Source organism: Larimichthys crocea, chromosome X, assembly GCF_000972845.2.
Source record: "Larimichthys crocea isolate SSNF chromosome X, L_crocea_2.0, whole genome shotgun sequence".
NCBI classification, from domain to species: Eukaryota; Metazoa; Chordata; class Actinopteri; family Sciaenidae; genus Larimichthys; species Larimichthys crocea.
In genome coordinates this window covers 13,985,647-14,005,271 of record NC_040020.1, presented here as the reverse complement: position 1 = coordinate 14,005,271, position 19,625 = coordinate 13,985,647, and the positions used below count along the sequence as shown (strand labels likewise).

At 41.7% G+C, this 19,625-nt stretch overlaps 2 protein-coding genes and 1 pseudogene across 2 annotated transcripts; 2 read left to right on the top strand and 1 right to left on the bottom strand.

Moving 5' to 3' along the window:
- The first annotated feature begins 813 nt into the window (after positions 1 to 813).
- Positions 814 to 10,780, top strand: LOC104934210 (uncharacterized). The gene is made up of 14 exons (XM_010749823.3): positions 814 to 1,017; positions 1,659 to 1,861; positions 2,215 to 2,307; positions 2,392 to 2,484; positions 2,611 to 2,721; positions 2,794 to 2,926; positions 3,118 to 4,499; positions 5,372 to 5,393; positions 6,170 to 6,372; positions 6,662 to 6,754; positions 7,134 to 7,229; positions 7,368 to 7,478; positions 7,568 to 7,697; positions 7,803 to 10,780. The coding sequence occupies exons 1-14, from the start codon at positions 1,014 to 1,016 to the stop codon at positions 9,677 to 9,679; spliced, it is 4,551 nt and encodes a 1,516-aa protein (XP_010748125.2). The 5' UTR covers positions 814 to 1,013; the 3' UTR covers positions 9,680 to 10,780.
- A 4,281-nt stretch (positions 10,781 to 15,061) lies between these two features.
- Positions 15,062 to 16,506, top strand: LOC113746535 (collagen alpha-1(VI) chain-like). The gene is made up of 3 exons (XM_027282557.1): positions 15,062 to 15,192; positions 16,233 to 16,346; positions 16,483 to 16,506. Exons 1-3 carry the CDS (start codon positions 15,079 to 15,081, stop codon positions 16,504 to 16,506), a joined length of 252 nt encoding a protein of 83 aa, XP_027138358.1. The 5' UTR covers positions 15,062 to 15,078.
- Positions 16,507 to 16,520: 14 nt separating this feature from the next.
- LOC113746534 (collagen alpha-1(VI) chain-like) lies at positions 16,521 to 18,103 on the bottom strand (annotated as a pseudogene).
- Positions 18,104 to 19,625: the final 1,522 nt, after the last annotated feature.

The following is a 19,625-nucleotide window of genomic DNA, read 5'->3' as shown; positions in this document are numbered from 1 at the left end:
GACTATATAAATATGGATGTTGTATCTGTGATGTCACCCACAGGTCTTTGAGGAGCCGTTGGGAAGCTCAAAGTGTGGTGGCTCTGGCCACCGCCAACTTAGCTATCTTGCCCCTTCCACTTCCAGCTAATCTAAAAATCAGCAAAGATGGATGGATGTGGATCATGGGTGGAGCTGATGTGGGACTAATAAAGCCTGGTACTCAAACAAGCCACCGCTGATGGCACCCACCTGTCAATCAAAGTGATCATGCTCTTAATTATGCATAACTTTAAGCTTTAAATTGGGAATTTGGAAAAAAAAAATCAGACTCAGTACAGTTGTCAAGAATAGGCAAATTAGCTATAAAACAAAACTGTTTTTTTGAAACATGTTTATTACTGCTGTGAAGACGGTCATTTCTGGGGATTTATGGAGACTGGTTTGTTCTGTAGTCAACCTCAAGTGGTCTTTTGATGAAATGCAGTTTTTGGCACATCAACATTAGTTTAACTTCACAGCCACAGAGATGCCGCTTGGCGAATACTAGTTTTTAATATTAAGAGTCAAGTTCAAGGTTAGAACAGACATATTAATCCACTGCATAGTTACTAAAACAAAAGAAGCAGACAAACTGAACTAAGTAGAGGAAGATGTATTGAACAAACAGCCATGTATATAATGTATGTTTTGCTGTTTGCGGTCTTTTGTTCTCTGTAGTTGCAGATTTCCTTCTCACATGTAACAGGCTAAATGTTGGCTGTGCTCTACAAGTAGGCTTCAGTGATTCTCAGAGGTTCTTGTTTGCTGACAGTGAGCTGTCTTTAGCAGACAATAGGTGGCGGTAAAGTTACAGGATGTCTACCTGAACTATTAACCACGAAGAAGCAGAGTCAGGAGGTGTCGCTCAGCTGTGTTTGAAAGCGAGGAGCTGCATGAGGAGATAAACTGACTGCAGGAGGAGAAACATTTGAACGGTCAGAGGTCCCTGTGTGTCAGCTCACCTGTCGCAGCTGTCTCCTCGGGGGATTCAGATGGGTAACATTTAGTGTTGTTTGTTTTGATGTCGTTAGCTTGTCTGCTAACAGCAACTTGTTCGCTTTAACTTATTAAACTGAGAATAACCCAAACAAAGATTGATATAACACGAGGGGAGAAGACAGTTTATACTATATTTATTTCATTATGACTACATAACTCCTCTGAGAAACTGTGTTTGTTGAGCTCTGGTCTGTTAGTGGGATGTAAACGGAGTACTGGTAAAACAAACTGGGACAGACGGTGGACAAACACAGTGTAAGAACATGTAACCTAAACGATACTTTGTGGGGCTTTAATTTAGTACTTATTTAATTGAGCTGATTTTGTACTTTAGATTTTATGAACCAAGAAATAAATAGTTCAAATCTTTGTCCACGTACACAAGAACGCAGTATTAAAACACTAAATAAACAGGCTAAGAAACCTCTGATACTATACTCCATCCATTAACAATAAAAGCTGTTTTGTGTGATTGTTTTGATTATTTGATTGTGTGATCTTAAACTTCTCTGTACAACTTTGTGCCAATAAATGTGCAGATTGTACTCTGTGGTATTAATGCTTTATGTTTCTGCTGTGACAGTGTAGTATTCTTAGAGAGCATATATAACACTACAGTCATCTGGTACACCTTGCAGAGGGTCCTCTGCCCCTGTCATCGCTGAGGCTCCTGGTTCCACCCCTGCGGGTGATGTCAGCTGTGATGTGGAAGGTGGTCCGTCTGAGGAACATCAAGCATTATGGCAAGGTGGAGGAGTTTGTAACCTTGGTAACTGAAGCCATCCCTGACATCTTGACCGACAGACAAATAAGACTGCTCACTCTGGGCTTAAGAGCAAAGGTAAGACATAGTAATGCACCATCGTACTCTGTCATAATATATATTAGTATCACTATTGAACATTGATTTTTAAAGTGCTTCTTCCTTACAATACACATTTGCTTTGTCCTTTTAAGATATCATCCATAATTTATTTGACTTTCAAATGGATAATTTTTTGGACCTAATATATTTTATTCAAACTAGTGTCACATTTGTAGCTAGTACATTGTATGGAAAATATCCTTAACTTATTGCTGTAATTTTTCCATCCCTGGATTTCAGTATATAGACAGAAAGTTATATGAACAGGGTAGATTTTATTGTTTGCAGTTATGTGTAGCTCCTTGAGTTTTGATTTATGGCATTTCCAGATGACATTGCAGACGTTAAGTTGTGACCAGTCAGAAGACCTCACAGGTGTCAAAACATGCCTGAACAGCCTCCTGACATCTTGTTCAAAACAGGTGTGTGACTTTTTTCAATTTAGGCCTATAAAATCTGTCTAAGAAGTGTGCTACTTATTTTAACGTGTATATTTTATTTGACAGATTAATCCAGGAAATGAAGCTCTTGAGGCCAACTTTGTCAGATTTGTTCAAAGACTCCTGGAAGATCCAAAAAGGAGAGAGCACTTTCTCGAGGTGCGTCTCTGCTTCGTCCCCATTGTTATTTTAGACATGAAGAGGAAGGGTTTGTTTGATTGTCAAATGTTGCAGTAACATGAGGTTTTACATCCATGCTTTGAGTTGAAATTTCCCACTTCACAGAATGTCTTTCCTGTGGAATATGGGCCTGACTTTGATACAGCTCTCGAGACTCTGGTTTGTGAGTTCATCACCAGACTGGAAGAGTTGCTGCTTATACCAGACTTTAAGCAGGTAAAGTCAGTACTGTTTTATTTGATTCTCTGGTTCCAGTCCATCAAAATGAGAGCTTTGTTTGTTTTAAAGACTGCAGTGTGGATCGGTGACACACCCTCTGTGCTAGAAGAGTACATGCAGTGTGTATCAAAAGCAGAGGACCTCAAACCATTGCTCAGAAACAAGACGCACCGTGGTAAAATGGCTAAGATGGATACCAGTGGTAAGTCTGTCTGCCTGGCTGATACAAGCCAATTGTAAATCGATATAAATCCTGTGATTATAGACAAAGTGTTTTATCAGTTAATTAAAACTGACAGATTAATTGATTATGACACTTATTATTAGTTGCAGCCCCAGTACAGCGATATTACAACCCCCCTTAAATGGATGAAATTTTCTCTTTTTAAACAGCGCCCTCGCCCTCAGAGCAGCGGCTTTTCTCATCATTATCTTCACTGCAGGAGACCAAAGAGGTGGCATGTAACACACAAACATTTGAAGACCAAAGAAAATGGGTGCTTTTTGAGGGGCTTTCCCCTCAGAAAGCACAAGATATAGGGATACAGGATGCAAGATGGCCGTCTGAAAAGGAAACAAACATTCAGGACAGCGGCATCGCAGAGCAAACAGCAGGTGGCACATGTAGTGACAGCATTCCTGATGTTCAAATTGTGGAGGAGTTCAATGACCAAGCGTCAGCCACCTGCTGGGTTCCCTCTACATCTACTTTGAGTCCTGTATTGTCCAGCTCTATGATCGGCCCTTCGCGGCAGAGAGTTGCACACAAATGCTCTCAGTGTGGAAAGTGCTTCATTTACCGCTATGAACTCCTGGAGCATCAGAGGCTGCACACCGGAGAAAACCCCTACAAGTGTACTCAGTGCGGAAAGGCCTTCAGGAGGACCTCTGACCTGTCGACACACAGGCGGACACAGTGCATAAAAGCAGCTTATATTTGCATCAAATGTGGGAATAGCTTCCAATCAATACAAGACAGATTTAGACACCAGTGTGTTCATAGTGTCCAGAAGTTTGACTGTTCTCAGTGTGGAAAAAGCTTTAAGAAAATGCACTTGCTGAGTAAGCATGAGCTGACTCACACCCAGAATCGTATCTTCACGTGCAGACAATGTGGGGAAGTGTTCCCCTCTATGAGTGAGCTGAGATCCCACCAGAAGACTCATCCTCCTGAGCTGTCCAATCAGTGCACACAGTGTGGAAAGTTTTTCAGCTCTTTGGCCTGTTTGACGGCCCATGAGTTACGTCACAGGCAACAGAGAACACAGATATGTGTGCGTTGCGGCAAAGCCTTCAGGAACAAACATGACTTGAATCTTCACATGCGGAGTCACACAGGCGAGAGGCCATTTCAGTGCACATACTGCGGGAAACGCTTCTCAGTGTCAGGAAACTTGAACATACACGTAAGGACCCACACAGGAGAGAAACCGTATCTGTGCTCTGACTGCGGCAAGGCTTTTATTTCAGCCGGGGAGCTGCAGATACACAGGCGCACCCACACGGGGGAAAAGCCATACAAGTGCACTGTATGTGGTAGAGGATTCACCATGGCGAGCAAAGTGACTCTCCATATGCGCGTTCACACCGGGGAGCGGCCTTATGTCTGCTCTGAATGTGGGAAGAGTTTTTCACGTGGTAGCGAACTGAAAAAACACACCATGAACCATTCAGGGGTTCGACCCTATGCCTGTCAGCTGTGTGCAAAGAGTTACACATGCCTCAATCACCTGAAGAGACACTTGAAAACTCACAGTGTAGCACAAAACCAGCCTGTCTAAATCCATGATCACCACAGGGCATTTTTCAAGTGAATATTCTAGGCTGTACTGACTGTGGTGTTGACTTCATGCACTGTGTAATAGATTTTACATTCACCCTTCACCAATATTAGGCTTTGTTAGAAGTTCTGTTTTTTACTGATCCTACATTGTGAGATCTGTTCTGATTGTCTCAGTGGTGTGTATTACAAAGTGTATTGCCTTTGTTCTTTGAAACCACAAACTATATGTTAAATGGTTCTCTCAGAAAACATGCAACAAACAGTAAATTCCAACTAGGCTGTAAAAATAGCAACTCGTTTGTCCCTGACACAGCAGAATTTGTACTTTAACTGCATGAAACATCCTTTGGTGGTCTTGTACTATATAAATATTCTGTTTGTGATCTCGAAACATCATAATAACATATAAATAAAGAAAATAAGTTTTTTGTTGTTGTTTTAGATTATATTCAAAGCATACATGATTTGTTTTTACAAATATTTATTAAGTATCATTTTACCTTAAATATCTGGATGATTTGAGTCATTTAAAAAAAAAAAGAGAGGAATTAAAAAAAAAAAAAAAAGTGTTAAAGTTTGACCATCGGTTTTTAAGATTTAGTTATTTGACTGTACCGGGGGAGGGCGGTGCATCTCCCTCAGGTTGTCAAGTGAATAGGAATCGCCGTATCCGGGCTGTCCCGTAACGCAAAACGAACCCCGCCGTCACAAAGCGCCGCTGACTGGGCCAACGCTCCCCAGAAACAACACCGCGTTTCAGGAAGAAGTTGGCGCCTGAGGCCCCGTATGCGGTTAGCTAGCACGCTAACCGAAAGTATGAAAGATAGAGCATCGTAAAGACTTTTCTCTCCGTCGTTATTAAAGAATCCCACAATGAACGACATGGGTATGTATAAGCTTGCAAAGCTCCACAAAACTGGGTGCTCTTTCGCGTATTGTGCCGCTAGTTGAAGAGCTAAAGCGAAGGATTAGCTGAAGCGCAAAAGGCCTCGACTAATCCCTGGAACAAGAACTGTTTCCCCGATAATAAGCCGGTTTTACCAGGCGACAGCAGCTGCCTACTGGCTTGTCTGCTAACGCACAAACACTGACGGTACCTCCTGTTTTAAAAACGTTTCTCTACGGTCGTTTTTTTTCTTTATTAACCACACGCAGCACCGTTTGGTGTTTGTGACTGGCAGTTAGCAGGACATGTCTTAATTTGAAATAAAGTTATGCTAACATGTAGCTTAGCTGCATGCGAACATATGCTGTTCTCGTCCCATCAGTAAACTCACTCAGCACATGATAAGAAACACGCTGAGCTGTCTGCACACAGCATGTAAACACTGAATGTGTTTATTTTAGTATATGATGACTAGACCAACGTATACAGCTATGTTATGGGTGTTGAGGTGTGAGTGTGCTGCTTCATATAACGGTGCCATATAGGGTTCATACTATAGTTAGTGCATCATTGGGCTGGGTACAGGGCAGTGAACTCACCGTGCTGCCTTTATGGACAGGCACTACCAGTCTTATATTAGCAATACATCCTAAAAATACCTCATATTTGTTTGCATGAAAGACTATTTGCATCTAACATCAAATGTAATATTTTTAAACATCTATTATATATTTGAGTGAACAAGTTTTTTGACTAAATCGAATTTCTCTTTGAAGAATTCAACGTCCCCCTGTCCTCGCTGGCACTCCTGGTGCCGCCGCTTCGGTTGATGTCAGCAGTGATGTGGGAAGTGGTACGCCAGCGCAACATAAAGCACTATGGGAAACTGGAGGAGTTTGTGTCCATGGTAACAGAAGCCGTTCCTGAACTGATGAGTAAAAGAGAAGGGAGGCTGCTGTCGCTGGGCCTGAGAGCGAGGGTGAGTGTTTTGAGTCCACCTTGTACATAATGACAAGGCAATCCAGACTCGTCTTGTCTGTTGTGTCCTGTTGGTGGAACGTCCCACCACAGCAGGAACTGGTAGGACGACCCAGCTCTTCAGAGAGTAAATCTTCTCCTAGTCCTACTAACTGGAGATGATGAATCTATCCTCCTCTAGAACTGTCACAATACCTATTGCTGCACTAACATGTCCTTTAAATAAGAAACCAAAGAGAAAAAAGAGGGTGTCATGAAAACATTAAAATCATGAATTCATTTTGCTGCAGACAACTCTTGAACTGTTGCGTTCTGAACATCCTGAAGATCTCAAAGCTGTTGAGACGCACCTCAACCGAATCCGATCTTCTTGCATCGAGGAGGTGAGTGTTTTTTACTGAAATGATGAGGCTCATCCATTACTGCAATTATTTTGATCGATTAATCAGTTGATTATATCATTCCTGGTATCAGAATTCGCTTCCTGTTTTGTCTTATATGACTGGATATGATTGAGTTTTTGATTCTTGGTCTCTCAAAACAATTTGCACACACTGCAACAGGCTTTGGGAAACTGTTGCATGTTTGTTTCACTATTTTCAGACGTTTTCTTGACACATAAGACAATCAGCAGATTATCAGAGAATCAATAATAGAAAATAATTATTTGCAGCCTTGCATGTTTCTTACTTTCTTTATATTCATGTTATATTTTGTTTGTCTAAACACTATCTGACTGTGGTTTATTGTTTTGTTACCCAGACAAATGATCCTGTGATTGAAGCACCAGAGGCTAACTTTATGAAGCTGGTGCAGGGCCTCATTGAAGACACTGATGGCAGAGAGCACTTCCTCAAGGTAACATTAATATATTTAATTTATGTGGTAATGGTGATTTCTTTCTCAGTTTTACCAAACAAACCATGAGAAATTAAAATGTCTGATTATAAAGGATAATGCTGATGAAGGAGTCTGATTGTTCTTTCCATTTGACAGAATGTGTTTCCTGTGGAGTACGGCCCTGACTTCGACACAGCACTGGAGACTCTGGTTTGTGAATTCTTTACCAGACTGGAGGAGCTGCTGCCAATACCTGATTTTAAACAGGTGCTAAGAAGGAGAGAAAATAAAGAGAAACAATACATAGGACCACTTTAAGCTTGAAATTGAAAATGTCTCATTTTTTTGTTGTTTAGACTGCCTCCTGGATCAGTGCTGCCCCTTCTGTTCTTGAGGAGTACATGCAGTGTGTCTCAAACGGAGAGGATCTCAAATTTCTTCTCCAAAGCAAACAGTGCCATGGGAAATTGGCAAAGAGTAATGTTGGTATGTACACAATAAACTAGAAGCTAATCAGTGTATAGTGTATTAGTAGAAGATGAGGAAGTTATGTTTACACACTGTAATGTTTTCCTCATATCTTCCTTCCAGCTCCATTTCAGTCAGATGATCTCCTCATCCCCTCCCTGTGTCTCCCTCCGTCACTTGAAGTAGCCATCGCTTCCCACCCAAGTGCTTGTGACGATGAAAATAATGACGTTCCTCAGATCGTCATGTTCGATGAAGAACTGTCTACAAACCCTTCCACATCAACTGATTTTCCTGAATCCCCGAAAAGGACTGACATCTCATCATCTCCTCGCAGGAGGCAGCAGTCAGGGATGCATAAATGCCCCGAGTGTGACAAATGCTTCAAGCATCACTCTGTCCTCATCGAACACCAGAGAGTCCACAGTGGACTGCAGCCTTACAATTGCTCCGAGTGTGGGAGGGCTTTCAGAACAGCCACCCTGCTGGCCGGTCACAGGCTACGCAAATGCAAAAATGCTGCATATCTGTGCATTAAATGTGGGAACAGTTTTCCAACCTCACTGGAAAAATTCAGACACCACTGCCCAAAACGAGGCCGTAACTATGATTGCGGACACTGTGGCAAGAGTTTTCAAAAGACGAGCAGCTTAAAGGAACACCTGCTAACTCACGTCCAAAGTCGCCTTTTCAAGTGCAGCCATTGTGGGATAGGTTTTTCAGGAATTGGTGATCTCAAGTATCATCAGCAAGTAGATCATGATAAGCCTTATCAGTGTAAGCAATGTGGAAAGAGCTTTATATCCTCCAAGTGTCTCACCAAACATCAACAGCGGCACGAAGAGGTTGGGGAAATGGAGACCACCAAGTTAATGAGTGGAGGTAAACATAGGAAGAGTGGCTCCGCTCGCCGGACTTCCTCGACATCCATGTCGTCCAGGAAAACATCATTCAAAACCATCTACCCACGAGGACGTGTCACACATAACTGTCCACTGTGTGGGAGGAGCTTTAAGTATCGTTTTGAGTTTCTTGAACACCAGAGGTTCCACACTGCGGTGAAGCCTTATAAGTGCTCTCAGTGTGGCAAAGCCTTCCGCACAGAAGCACATCTGTCCGGGCACAGGAAGAGAAAGTGCAAAAATGCTGCCCACATTTGTACCAAGTGTGGCTGTCTTTTCAGGTCTGTACACGAACGTGCCAGACATCAGTGTGTCCAACTGCTGACAAAATACGAGTGCTCTCACTGTGGAAAGACCTTCAAGATGGCCCACCTGCTGAGGAACCATCAGATGAGTGAACACCAGCTCCCCTACAGCCCCAATCATCGCTTCAGGTGCAGATACTGTGATGAGACTTTCCCTGGCATCAGTGAGCTGAAGTACCATCAGAGAGTTGACCACGAGAAACCCTATCAGTGTCAGGAATGTGGCAAGTGTTTCCTGTCTGAAAAATGCCTGGCCAACCACGAGCTGCGCCACAACGATGACCGACCAGAGAGCTGTCTGGTGTGCGGCCGCGGCTTCAGAAACCGCTACGACTTAAAGCAGCACATGCGCACTCACACAGGAGAGCGACCTTATCAGTGCACCCACTGTTCACAATGTTTTTCCACAGCGGGAGGACTGAGGAGTCACACCAGGGTTCACACTGGGGAGAAGCCACACGTCTGCCCTGATTGTGGTAAGGCTTTCTCCCAGATGGGTGCAATGCGCACCCACAGGCTGACCCACACAGGAGAAAGGCCGTTTAAGTGCACAGTGTGCGGCAAAGGTTTTACAATGGCACACAAGGTAACAGTACACATGCGCGTGCATACAGGAGAGCGGCCGTACGTGTGCTCTCAGTGTGGGAAAGCCTTCTCAGATGGAAGTGTGCTGAAGCAGCACATGCTGAACCACTCAGGGGTCAGACCATACCACTGCCAAATCTGTCCCAAGACCTACACCTGTCTGAACCACCTGAGGAGGCACCTGAAAAGTCACTCCAACATGAACTGAGTCAGGCTCAAAGGGAAAGTGGAGCAGAAGGCTACTAAAATTGCAATGGACCAACTTAATGAAGCAATAAAATTATGCTGTACAGTTGCTGTTGAAACTGAGGTGAAAAGTTCAATTTCCTCTTCACTGTAAAGTAACACATTAGCTAATTGTCATAGATGATGTGATTTAACTCTCTAAAGTTTGACATTTTGGAAACTGCACTTATTCCGTTGTTTTGCTGATAAGTTTGATACCACTCTAATTTCTTTCTGTTAATAAGCTGAAACCCAGAGATGCTAAGCTTAGTAGAAAAAAAATCGAAGCGAAGGGAACCTGCTAGACAGACGGCTCAAATTCCACCGGGTAACAATGTGATGCGTTCTGTGTGGGCAGCGGCTGCCGGAGCTAATCACGGACATTCTAGTCAAGTTTTCAAACCTCACTTGTCCCGTTGCGGTCACGATGTGACAGAGACATTAAAAATCAACCTCAAATTAAAATCAAATCAAAGAAATGTTCATTCTTACATTATAGTTTTGGTTAAACAAACAAGATATAACATGTTAATTATTGAGCTTTAGAGGTGCTCGTAGGTGATATTTTAAACTTTGAACAGTTATTCTGTTTCCAATTATTCTGCTAAGCAAAGCTATATGGCTGTTGGCTGCTAACTTTAAGACTGGTATCAATTTATTTAAGGAAGAAAGGAAATGAGTGTATTTCACAAAATGTCAAACTATTCCTTTAACATCTGCACAAGCAAATGGCCTGTCCTTTTCCTTTGTCCCCTATTTAAGCTTTGTTTGTTTTTTTTGTTTCTTACATTGATTTCAGATGCATGAGTATGTTTGGATGTTGTCCTGGATATTATTCAGGTTAGATACAGTATGTTCAGAATCTGTAATGTTGAAAATATATTTTTGGAAAGGCCTGAAAAGTAATAGAAAGGAAAATGTTGGCTCTGTAAATATGTTGAAAGACAAATTATTGAGTGCAAAGTTAAAATCATGACACCATTTATTTGAAAACACTTTATCTCCGTTGGCCTTTTATATGCCCCATTATGGTTTGCAAACCTTATGAATTTCAAATTAAAGTACCTTGGTTAATCTTTGTTGACATGTTGACAGAATTTATTTGACAGAAAACATCTGGAAGAGTTCTCAGACAAAGTGTGGACATGAGAATAAAAGGTTTCACTAGATGGCAGTAGGGGACCATTAACCGTTTCTTTCCAGGCAGTGTTGTCCGTTGGTGACCAGTAAACATTTAATCAAGTTTAATTCATTCAGTATTTGTTGCTGTGGGTGTAGACTGGAACAACTTGAGACTATTCTGAAGATGCCTGGGGAGACAAGAGTGATTGGTTCAGCGGAAGTTAGACTGGCCCATTTCCTCTCATTAACTTCATTTGGTGTGGTTGGACTCTTGATTGGACTGCAATTTCCTGATGTTTTTGCAGATGCCAAATGATATCTGAAGTCAACAAAAATAATTCCTCACTTTTTGTTTTCATGGCGCTGCCGTAGCCCAGTTTAGTTGAAGAGTAAAGTCTGATCTGGACCGCCACAGTTCCTAGTAACTTGTGAGTTAAGTTGGGCCGCAGGCAGATGAAGTCTTAAGTCATATCCATAACAGGGTCATTGTGATTAATCTCTTCCATCTGTGCTGACTTTCTTTTTTTCCCCTCTGTTTCTGCCTTGTTCCGTTCTTGTGTTCCATCTCATCCGTGGTCACTAATGCATAGAGTAGCTTTTGAATCTTTCAGCATCATCGTCTGGGGAAGTTCTACCCAAGAGATGAATGTTGTGGTGTATTAAATGTTGCAAGATGTTAAAAACCACAAACCGTTACATATAAAAAAATAAAATAAAAATAAAACAAAAACCTCGTCAGGCTGGAGACACTGCAGCACTATTACTGCTTTCTCTCTGACTAAGAAATGCTACTAATCTTCTCCACTGAGTGTCGGGATCCTGTGGAAACTCGTGCTACATCCTGTCTGCCAACAAGCAGTGCCCAAGACATTATGCAGAACCTCTCGGCTTTAGGAAGCATGCAGTGTTTTTTCATTTTCTTTCAACATGCTGACCTTTTGAGGACATGCATTATTTTTGTTTCCTCTGTGGGGTAAAGATAATGACTTCTCAGTGATCTCAGTCCCACCTGCATGCTCCAAGACTGTAAAAAGGTGCTTTTCTTTGAACTGAATCATTCGGTTGTGAAAACTGAAAACAATCCAAACTGCTTGGCAAATGAATTCTTCAAGAATTAGATTTTATGTAGTAATGTATTCCTCATGAAAACTGGTATTGAGACACCTCAAAATGCATGCATCACAATTTATACATTCTCCTACAGCTGCCAACAATCCAACAGATTTACTATGAGAGCTTGCTAATAAACACAGATCATTACCAGATGTCCCCCCCCTCTCGCTTTCTCTCCCTCCTCAGCCCCCCTTTTCTCCCTCTCCCTTTCCTTTCCTCTCCCCCCCCCTGCTTCACACAACTTTTTTCTCTGAAACAGTGATCTCAGTGGAAAATCGGAGACCAGGCCAGGCCTGCCCCGCAGTCCCACAGTTTGAGCGTATACACACAAATGTATGTCCACGGCAACCGGTGCAACATCCACCCACATCCACACCTTGCCAAATTAACAACCCACGCCTACACCTCTGCCTTCCATGAAAAGTATCTCACTGCAGGCTTAAACTCTTTCCAAAGACCTCTCCAGGATCAGGTCAGAAGGAGCTCTAGATGGCACTGTGTCTCTTCCGTCTTCCGAGGAAAAGGGGAGTGAAGAGCCCCCCTCCTCCTCCTCCTTCACTTGATTTTATGTTCATGTCTGGACGAAGAAGTGAACCAGATGTACCCCCCTCCATCTTCCACAGAAAGGAGAGTTTTACAGAAAAAATACAAAAATGCTTCCAAGATGTGCATTAGCTGCTATTTATTAAGTTCTGATGACATGTATTGGTTTTCTACATAGCATTTGTGAAGTGGGGTCTGATCCTGTACTTGTTCTGAAATCATTAAATCCTAACACAGCACCCCCCCCCCCCCCCCCCCCAAAAAAAAACTGGAGTGTGTGTACATTGGGCCTCCTTCCCAATCAGCAGGTTTAGTGTTTATTCCTGTGTGTATCCGTGTCTCTGGGGACCCTTTTAAGGAAGCAGGCATATCTGTGATTTTGTATAAACTTTGGGCCAGCGCGCGTTCTAGTCAATTCCTGCTAATCGTCTCCCGAGAGCGCGCGTGAACTTTTCTTCCTCCCCCTTCTCCTCCTCCTCCCTCGCCGTGCGCTCTGGTCTCCTCTGCGCGCTCTGGGTATCACCTCGGACAAATTGGGCGGAGCGCTGGATCACGAAAATTTCGCCGAATCCTTTGTAGAGGTACCGGGTTTGGGGCGGAGTGGTTCGGTGTTTGTTTTTCTGGGGACTGGGGTGCTTTTTTTTATAGTTTTAGGTGTTTTTTTACGGTTTAACCATGGGGACTTTCAGAGGTTCCTTGCGCTGCTGTGCCTTTTCCTGACTGAGGCGCAAACGCAGGACCGGAAAAACAGATTTGCGGGTAAGTTTGCTGAAAATTTTGAATTTCCACAAAAAAAATCTTATTTCTCGTGTTTGTGCCATTGTGTTGCATTTAAAGTGATCTTTCAGTGTTTGGATGTAACATGGCACATACTGAAGTGATGTCTGCTGCAAGAGTTGGTCCAGATGTTCATTGTCTCTGCGCTGCATACTTTCCGAAGCCTGGGAAGACTCGCAAACCAGCAGCACGGAAACAAAACAACTGAAAGTAAATCAGAGGGTGACTGTAGCCTAGCCCACCCTGAGCAGGCCCTTGTTTGGTCTCATGTTTGTGTTAGTGGGCCTGGATAGTAGGCGTAGGGTATAATGCATACTAAGATCCACCTGAGCTGTGGATGCCAAAGTGATAAAGAACTAAAGATTTTTTCCTGCCAAGGTGCTGGTAACAGTTAATAGTACGGTGTATGTATACAGGTTATGGGTGCAGTCAGTCAGTACAGGCCTGCACCTGCCATAAATCGACATGTATAAAGTGAATAGATGAGGTCAGATCAGCCCCATGACACCCACAGTGATGTAAGATGCTCCAAGCAGCATCATGCTGGCCTGGCTCTGCATGGTTATACTGTGCTGACATCACCTGAACTGATGTGGACGATTGATCTTAAATGTATTTTGGATTTAATAACTACATAGATTTCACTTTTTCAGTTTTTATGGTTGTTTAAGAGATTATGTAAGATATTGCTGACAGCCATCTTCTGTTTGTTTGTTTGTTTGTTTGTTTGTTTGTTTGTTTGTTTGTTTGTTTGTTTTATGAGCAGATTGTCCAGTTGACCTCTTCTTTGTTCTGGATACATCTGAGAGTGTCGCCCTACGACAGCAACATCCCAACTATTATATTGACCAGATCAAGCATTCACCAATCAATTCATAGATGAACTCCAGAACATGTAAGCACACACACCACACACACCACACACACCACCACACACACACACACACCACACACAGATCTTTTATTACCACAGTGGAAAGATACTCAATTAGAAGTAAAGCTTGCCTTTAGCATTTCTTTAAGAGTAATTTAACACCCTAGTGGTATACCTTATAATCTTCCTGCAGTGATGTACAGGTGTACTTTGGGATACTGTGACATCACAGCTGGGTGTGGTTACATGTGCAATACAGCAACGGCTGACGTTGTTAAGTTATTTTTTAAGTAAAAGTACAGAAGTATTTTCAGAAAAAAGTTTTTTTTAATGCATAATGAAAAGTGTCATAATATTATGACTCAGTATATTCACATTAGGCTATATACATCCTATTTTATTCAGTCATTGCAAGATTTGTATTTTAAATCTCTCAAAAATAATTAGTACCAAAGCGGTCTGATGAAATAGACTAGATTAACAGAACAAGCATAGAGTAGACAAAACATCTTGTCCTGTTTGCTCCATGTTGCATCTTATGTCCTATGTTGTCATGTGTTGTCTTGACTTGATGGTTGTACCATTGATGATTTACTCTACTTAATGACTCTTTTATGAGGGCGTCATGTATGTGAGCGATCCTGATAGGAACTCAGGAGCACTCCACTACAGTGACGAAGTCGAAGTTGTAAAAGAGCTGAGTGACCTGTCGACTGAGCGCGAGGCCCTGAAGAAAAGCGTCAGAGACATTCATACATCGCAGGCCACATATACTGACTGTGCCATCAAGAGGGTCTTGCTGAGCTGCTTATGGGTAATTTTAACACCCGTCACACAACACTTTAGCAGATTAAGTTGGAAAAAGGGTGACATAATTTACAGTCTGTTTGTGTGGCTGCCTGCATGCAGGGGCTCCAGCTACCAGGAGAACAAGTACATCGTGGTGGTGACTGATGGTCACCCTATCACTGGTTACAAAGAGCCATGTGGAGGTGTGCAGGAGGCTGCTAATGAGCCAGGCAACATGGGTCAAAGTGTTTGCTGTCGCCATTTCACCTGACCAGGAGGTACAAGCACACACACACATTTGTTATTATATACTTGTGGGGACCCTCGCCAAAACTAAATGCATAACCTCCATCCATACTGCAAAATTAAAGAATAAATGTTAAGGCTCATGCTGTGGGTGATCGGATCCTCCATGAACACAGTATTGGAAGAGGTTTCAGCGATTTAAGACTTTCTTAAGTTGTAGTTTTACACAGTATCTACTGTGTCTGCTCATTTGTGCATTGAAGAGTTATTGGTCTATTGGTCCATAATGGCTGGAGAAGTCATCCATTCTCAGTGTTAACAGATGGGAGACAAAACCACAAGTTCTTATTCAGTTCAAACCATACGCTATTAAAAAAGATTCAAATACCAACTTGATCAGGCCAACTGAGATTGCTGCTCCTTAATTGAGCAACATCAGAAATTTGGAATGCATGTATTTTTACAGAAATTCCCTCTTAACCTTGCCATAAAACCAATTTCTAACCCTCAAGCAACCATTTGAAGTGTAATCTGATGCCTGACTATGTGCATGAAAACAAGTTCCGTTAAGTGACAGTGAAGTACCTTCAAGTGAAATAAAATAAGTAGGGTGATGCACGTAAACTAAAGAGAGAGAAGGGAAATAAACTTAAGTCAAGACCATCAGTTTGTAAAGTAAAGTAAAAGTAAAAAAGTAAATCAAGTTAAGTTAAGACAAGAGAGAAGTAACGTCAAGTGAATTGAATTGAAGTGGAGTAAAGTAAAATAAAGTGAATTGAAGTGTCTAAAAATGTGATTACTCTTAAGGTCTAAAGCTAAAGCACATATCATTAAGAGACATCATTCTGCAGGTCATACAGTATTTTAAATATGCATTGTCAGGTGTTTGTGTGGTTTGCTGTTAAAAGTCACTTCTCACACTGTGTGAACGCTTAAAAATTTTAATGTCGCAAGTTTCACAGCTTTTAGAGATCTGTGTCATCAGTCGGTCACATACATTCAGCAGAAAGTCTATTATACTGTAGGTGATATTTCAGACATGTTGATGTTGTTTTTTTTTCTGTCTCACCAGGACACCAGGCTGTCACTCATTGCCACAGACCACACCTACAGACAGAACTTCACTGCTGTAGATGACACCAGAGCCACCAAGATCGGAACCATTAGAACCATCATCAATATGATTGTACGCATCCTCTTATCCTCTCTTCTCTTGTCTCTCTCTCTAATATTTGAAATTTAAATAACATCATCTTTCTTTCTTTCTTTTTTAAAAAAGAAAGAAAGAAAGATGATGTTTTTAAATTTCAAATATTAGAGAGAGAGACAAAGAGAAGAGAGGATAAGAGGATGCGTACAATCATATTGATGAGGGTTCTAATGTTCCGATCTTGGTGGCTCTGGTGTCATCTACAGCAGTGAAGTTCTGTCTGTAGGTGTGGTCTGTGGCAATGAGTGACAGCCTGGTGTCCTGGTGAGACAGAAAAAAAAACAACATCAACATGTCTGAAATATCACCTACAGTATAATAGACTTTCTGCTGAACTGTATGTGACCGACTGATGACACAGATCTCTAAAGCTGTGAAACTTGCGACATTAAAATTTTAAGCGTTCACACAGTGTGAGAAGTGACTTTAACAGCAAACCACACAAACACCGGACAATGCATATTAAAATACTGTATGACCTGCAGAATGATGTCTCTTAATGATATGTGCTTTAGCTTTAGACTTAAGAGTAATCACATTTTTAGACACTTCAATTCACTTTATTTTACTTACTCCACTTCAATTCAATTCACTTGACGTTACTTCTCTCTTGTCTTAACTTAACTTGATTTACTTTTTTTACTTTTACTTTACTTTACAAACTGATGGTCTTGACTTAAGTTTATTTTCCCTTCTCTCTCTTTAGTTTACGTGCATCACCCTACTTATTTTATTTCACTTGAAGGTACTTCACTGTCACTTAACGGAATTGTTTTCATGCACATAGTCAGGCATCAGATTACACTTCAAATGGTTGCTTGAGGGTTAGAAATTGGTTTTATGGTCAAGGTTAAGAGGCATTTCTGTAAAAATACATGCATTCCAAATTCTGATGTTGCTCAATTAAGGACAGCAATCTCAGTTGGCTGATCAAGTTGGTATTTGGAATCTTTTTAATAGCGTAGGTTTGAACTGAATAAGAACTTGTGGTTTTGTCTCCCATCTGTTAACACTGAGAATGGAGACTTCTCTCAGCCATTATGGACCAATAGACCAATAACTCTTTCAATGCACAAATGAGCAGACACAGTAGATACTGTGTAAAACTACAACTTAAGAAAGTCTTAAAATCGCTGAAACCTCTTCCAATACTGTGTTCATGGAGGATCCGATCACCCACAGCAAGCCTTAAACATTTATTCTTTAATTTTGCAGTATGGATGGAGGTTATGCATTTAGTTTTGGCGAGGGTCCCCACAAGATATAATAACAAATGTGTGTGTGTGCTTTGTACCTCCTGGTCAGGTGAAATGGCGACAGCAAACACTTTGACCCATGTTGCCTGGCTCATTAGCAGCCTCCTGCACACCTCCACATGGCTCTTTGTAACCAGTGATAGGGTGACCATCAGTCACCACCACGATGTACTTGTTCTCCTGGTAGCTGGAGCCCTGCAGGCAGGCAGCCACACAAACAGACTGTAAATTATGTCACCCTTTTTTCCAACTTAATCTGCTAAAGTGTTTGTGACGGGTGTTAAAATTACCCATAAGCAGCTCAGCAAAGCCCTCTTGATGGCACAGTCAGATATGTGCCCTTGCGATGTAGGATGTCCTGACGCTTTTCTTCAGGGCCTCGCGCTCAGTCGACAGGTCACTCAGCTCTTTTACAACTTCGACTTCGTCACTGTAGTGGAGTGCTCCTGAGTTCCTATCAGGAGCGCTCACATACATGACGCCCTGCATAAAGAGTCATTAAGTAGAGTAAATCATCAATGGTAACAACCATCAAGTCAAGACAACACATGACAACATAGGAACATAAGATGCAACATGGAGCAAACAGGACAAGATGTTTGTTGCTACTCTATGCTTGTTCTGTTAATCTAGTCTATTTCATCAGACCGCTTTGGTACTAATTATTTTTGAGAGATTTAAAATACAAACTTGCAATGACTGAATAAAATAGGATGTATATAGCCTAAGGAATATACTGAGTCAAATATTATGACACTTTTCATTATGCATTAAAAAAAACTTTTTTCTGAAAATACTTCTGTACTTTTACTTAAAAAATAACTTAACAACGTCAGCCGTTGCTGTATGCACATGTAACCACACCCAGCTGTGATGTCACAGTATCCCAAAGTACACCTGTACATCACTGCAGGAAGATTATAAGGTATACCACTAGGGGTGTTAAATTACCTTAAAAGAAGATGCTAAAGGCAAGCTTTACTTCTAATTGAGTATCTTTCCACGTGGTAATAAAAAGATCTGTGTGTGGTGTGTGTGTGTGTGTGGTGGTGTGTGTGGTGTGTGTGGTGTGTGTGGCTTACATTTTTCTGGAGTTCATCTATGAATTGATTGGTGAATGCTTGTCTGGTCAATATAATAGTTGGGATGTTGCTGTCGTAGGGCGACACTCTCAGAGTATCCAGAACAAAGAAGAGGTCAACTGGACAACTGCTCATAAAACAAACAAACAAACAAACAAACAAACAAAAAACAACAAACAAACAAACAGAAGATGGCTGTCAGCAATATCTTACATAATCTCTTAAACAACCATAAAAACTGAAAAAGTGAAATCTATGTAGTTATTAAATCCAAAATACATTTAAGATCAATCGTCCACATCAGTTCAGGTGATGTCAGCACAGTATAACCATGCAGACCAGGCCAGCATGATGCTGCTTGGAGCATCTTACATCACTGTGGGTGTCATGGGGCTGATCTGAACCTCATCAATTCACTTTATACATGTCGATTTATGGCAGGTGCAGGCCTGTACTGACTGACTGCACCCATAACCTGTATACATACACCGTATATTAATGTTACCAGCACCTTGGCAGGAAAAAATCTTTAGTTCTTTATCACTTTGGCATCCACAGCTCAGGTGGATCTTAGTATGCATTATACCCTACGCCTACTATCCAGGCCCACAACACAAACATGAGACCAAACAAGGGCCTGCTCAGGTGGGCTAGGCTACAGTCACCCTCTGATTTAACTTCAGTTGTTTTTTTACCGTGCTGCTGGTTTGCGAGTCTTCCCAGGCTTCGGAAAGTATGCAGCGCAGAGACAATGAACATCTGGACCAACTCTTGCAGCAGACATCACTTCAGTATGTGCCATGTTACATCCAAACACGGAAAGATCACTTTAAATGCAACACAATGGCACAAACACGAGAAATACAGATTTTTTTTGTGGAAATTCAAAACTTTTCAGCAAACTTACCCGCAAATCT

What these genes read in the sequence shown, in the direction of transcription:
- LOC104934210 (XM_010749823.3), top strand. An exon ending in TTATACCAGACTTTAAGCAG is followed by an intron (nt 2,722 to 2,793) that starts GTAAAGTCAGTA and finishes TTTGTTTTAAAG; the next exon opens with ACTGCAGTGTGGATCGGTGA. An exon ending in GCAGAGAGCACTTCCTCAAG is followed by an intron (nt 7,230 to 7,367) that starts GTAACATTAATA and finishes TCCATTTGACAG; the next exon opens with AATGTGTTTCCTGTGGAGTA.
- LOC113746535 (XM_027282557.1), top strand. Translation starts at nt 15,079, where the DNA reads ATGGTCACCCTATCACTGGTTACAAAGAGCCATGTGGAGGTGTGCAGG. An exon ending in CCATTTCACCTGACCAGGAG is followed by an intron (nt 15,193 to 16,232) that starts GTACAAGCACAC and finishes CTGTCTCACCAG; the next exon opens with GACACCAGGCTGTCACTCAT. An exon ending in GAACCATCATCAATATGATT is followed by an intron (nt 16,347 to 16,482) that starts GTACGCATCCTC and finishes AATATTAGAGAG; the next exon opens with AGAGACAAAGAGAAGAGAGG.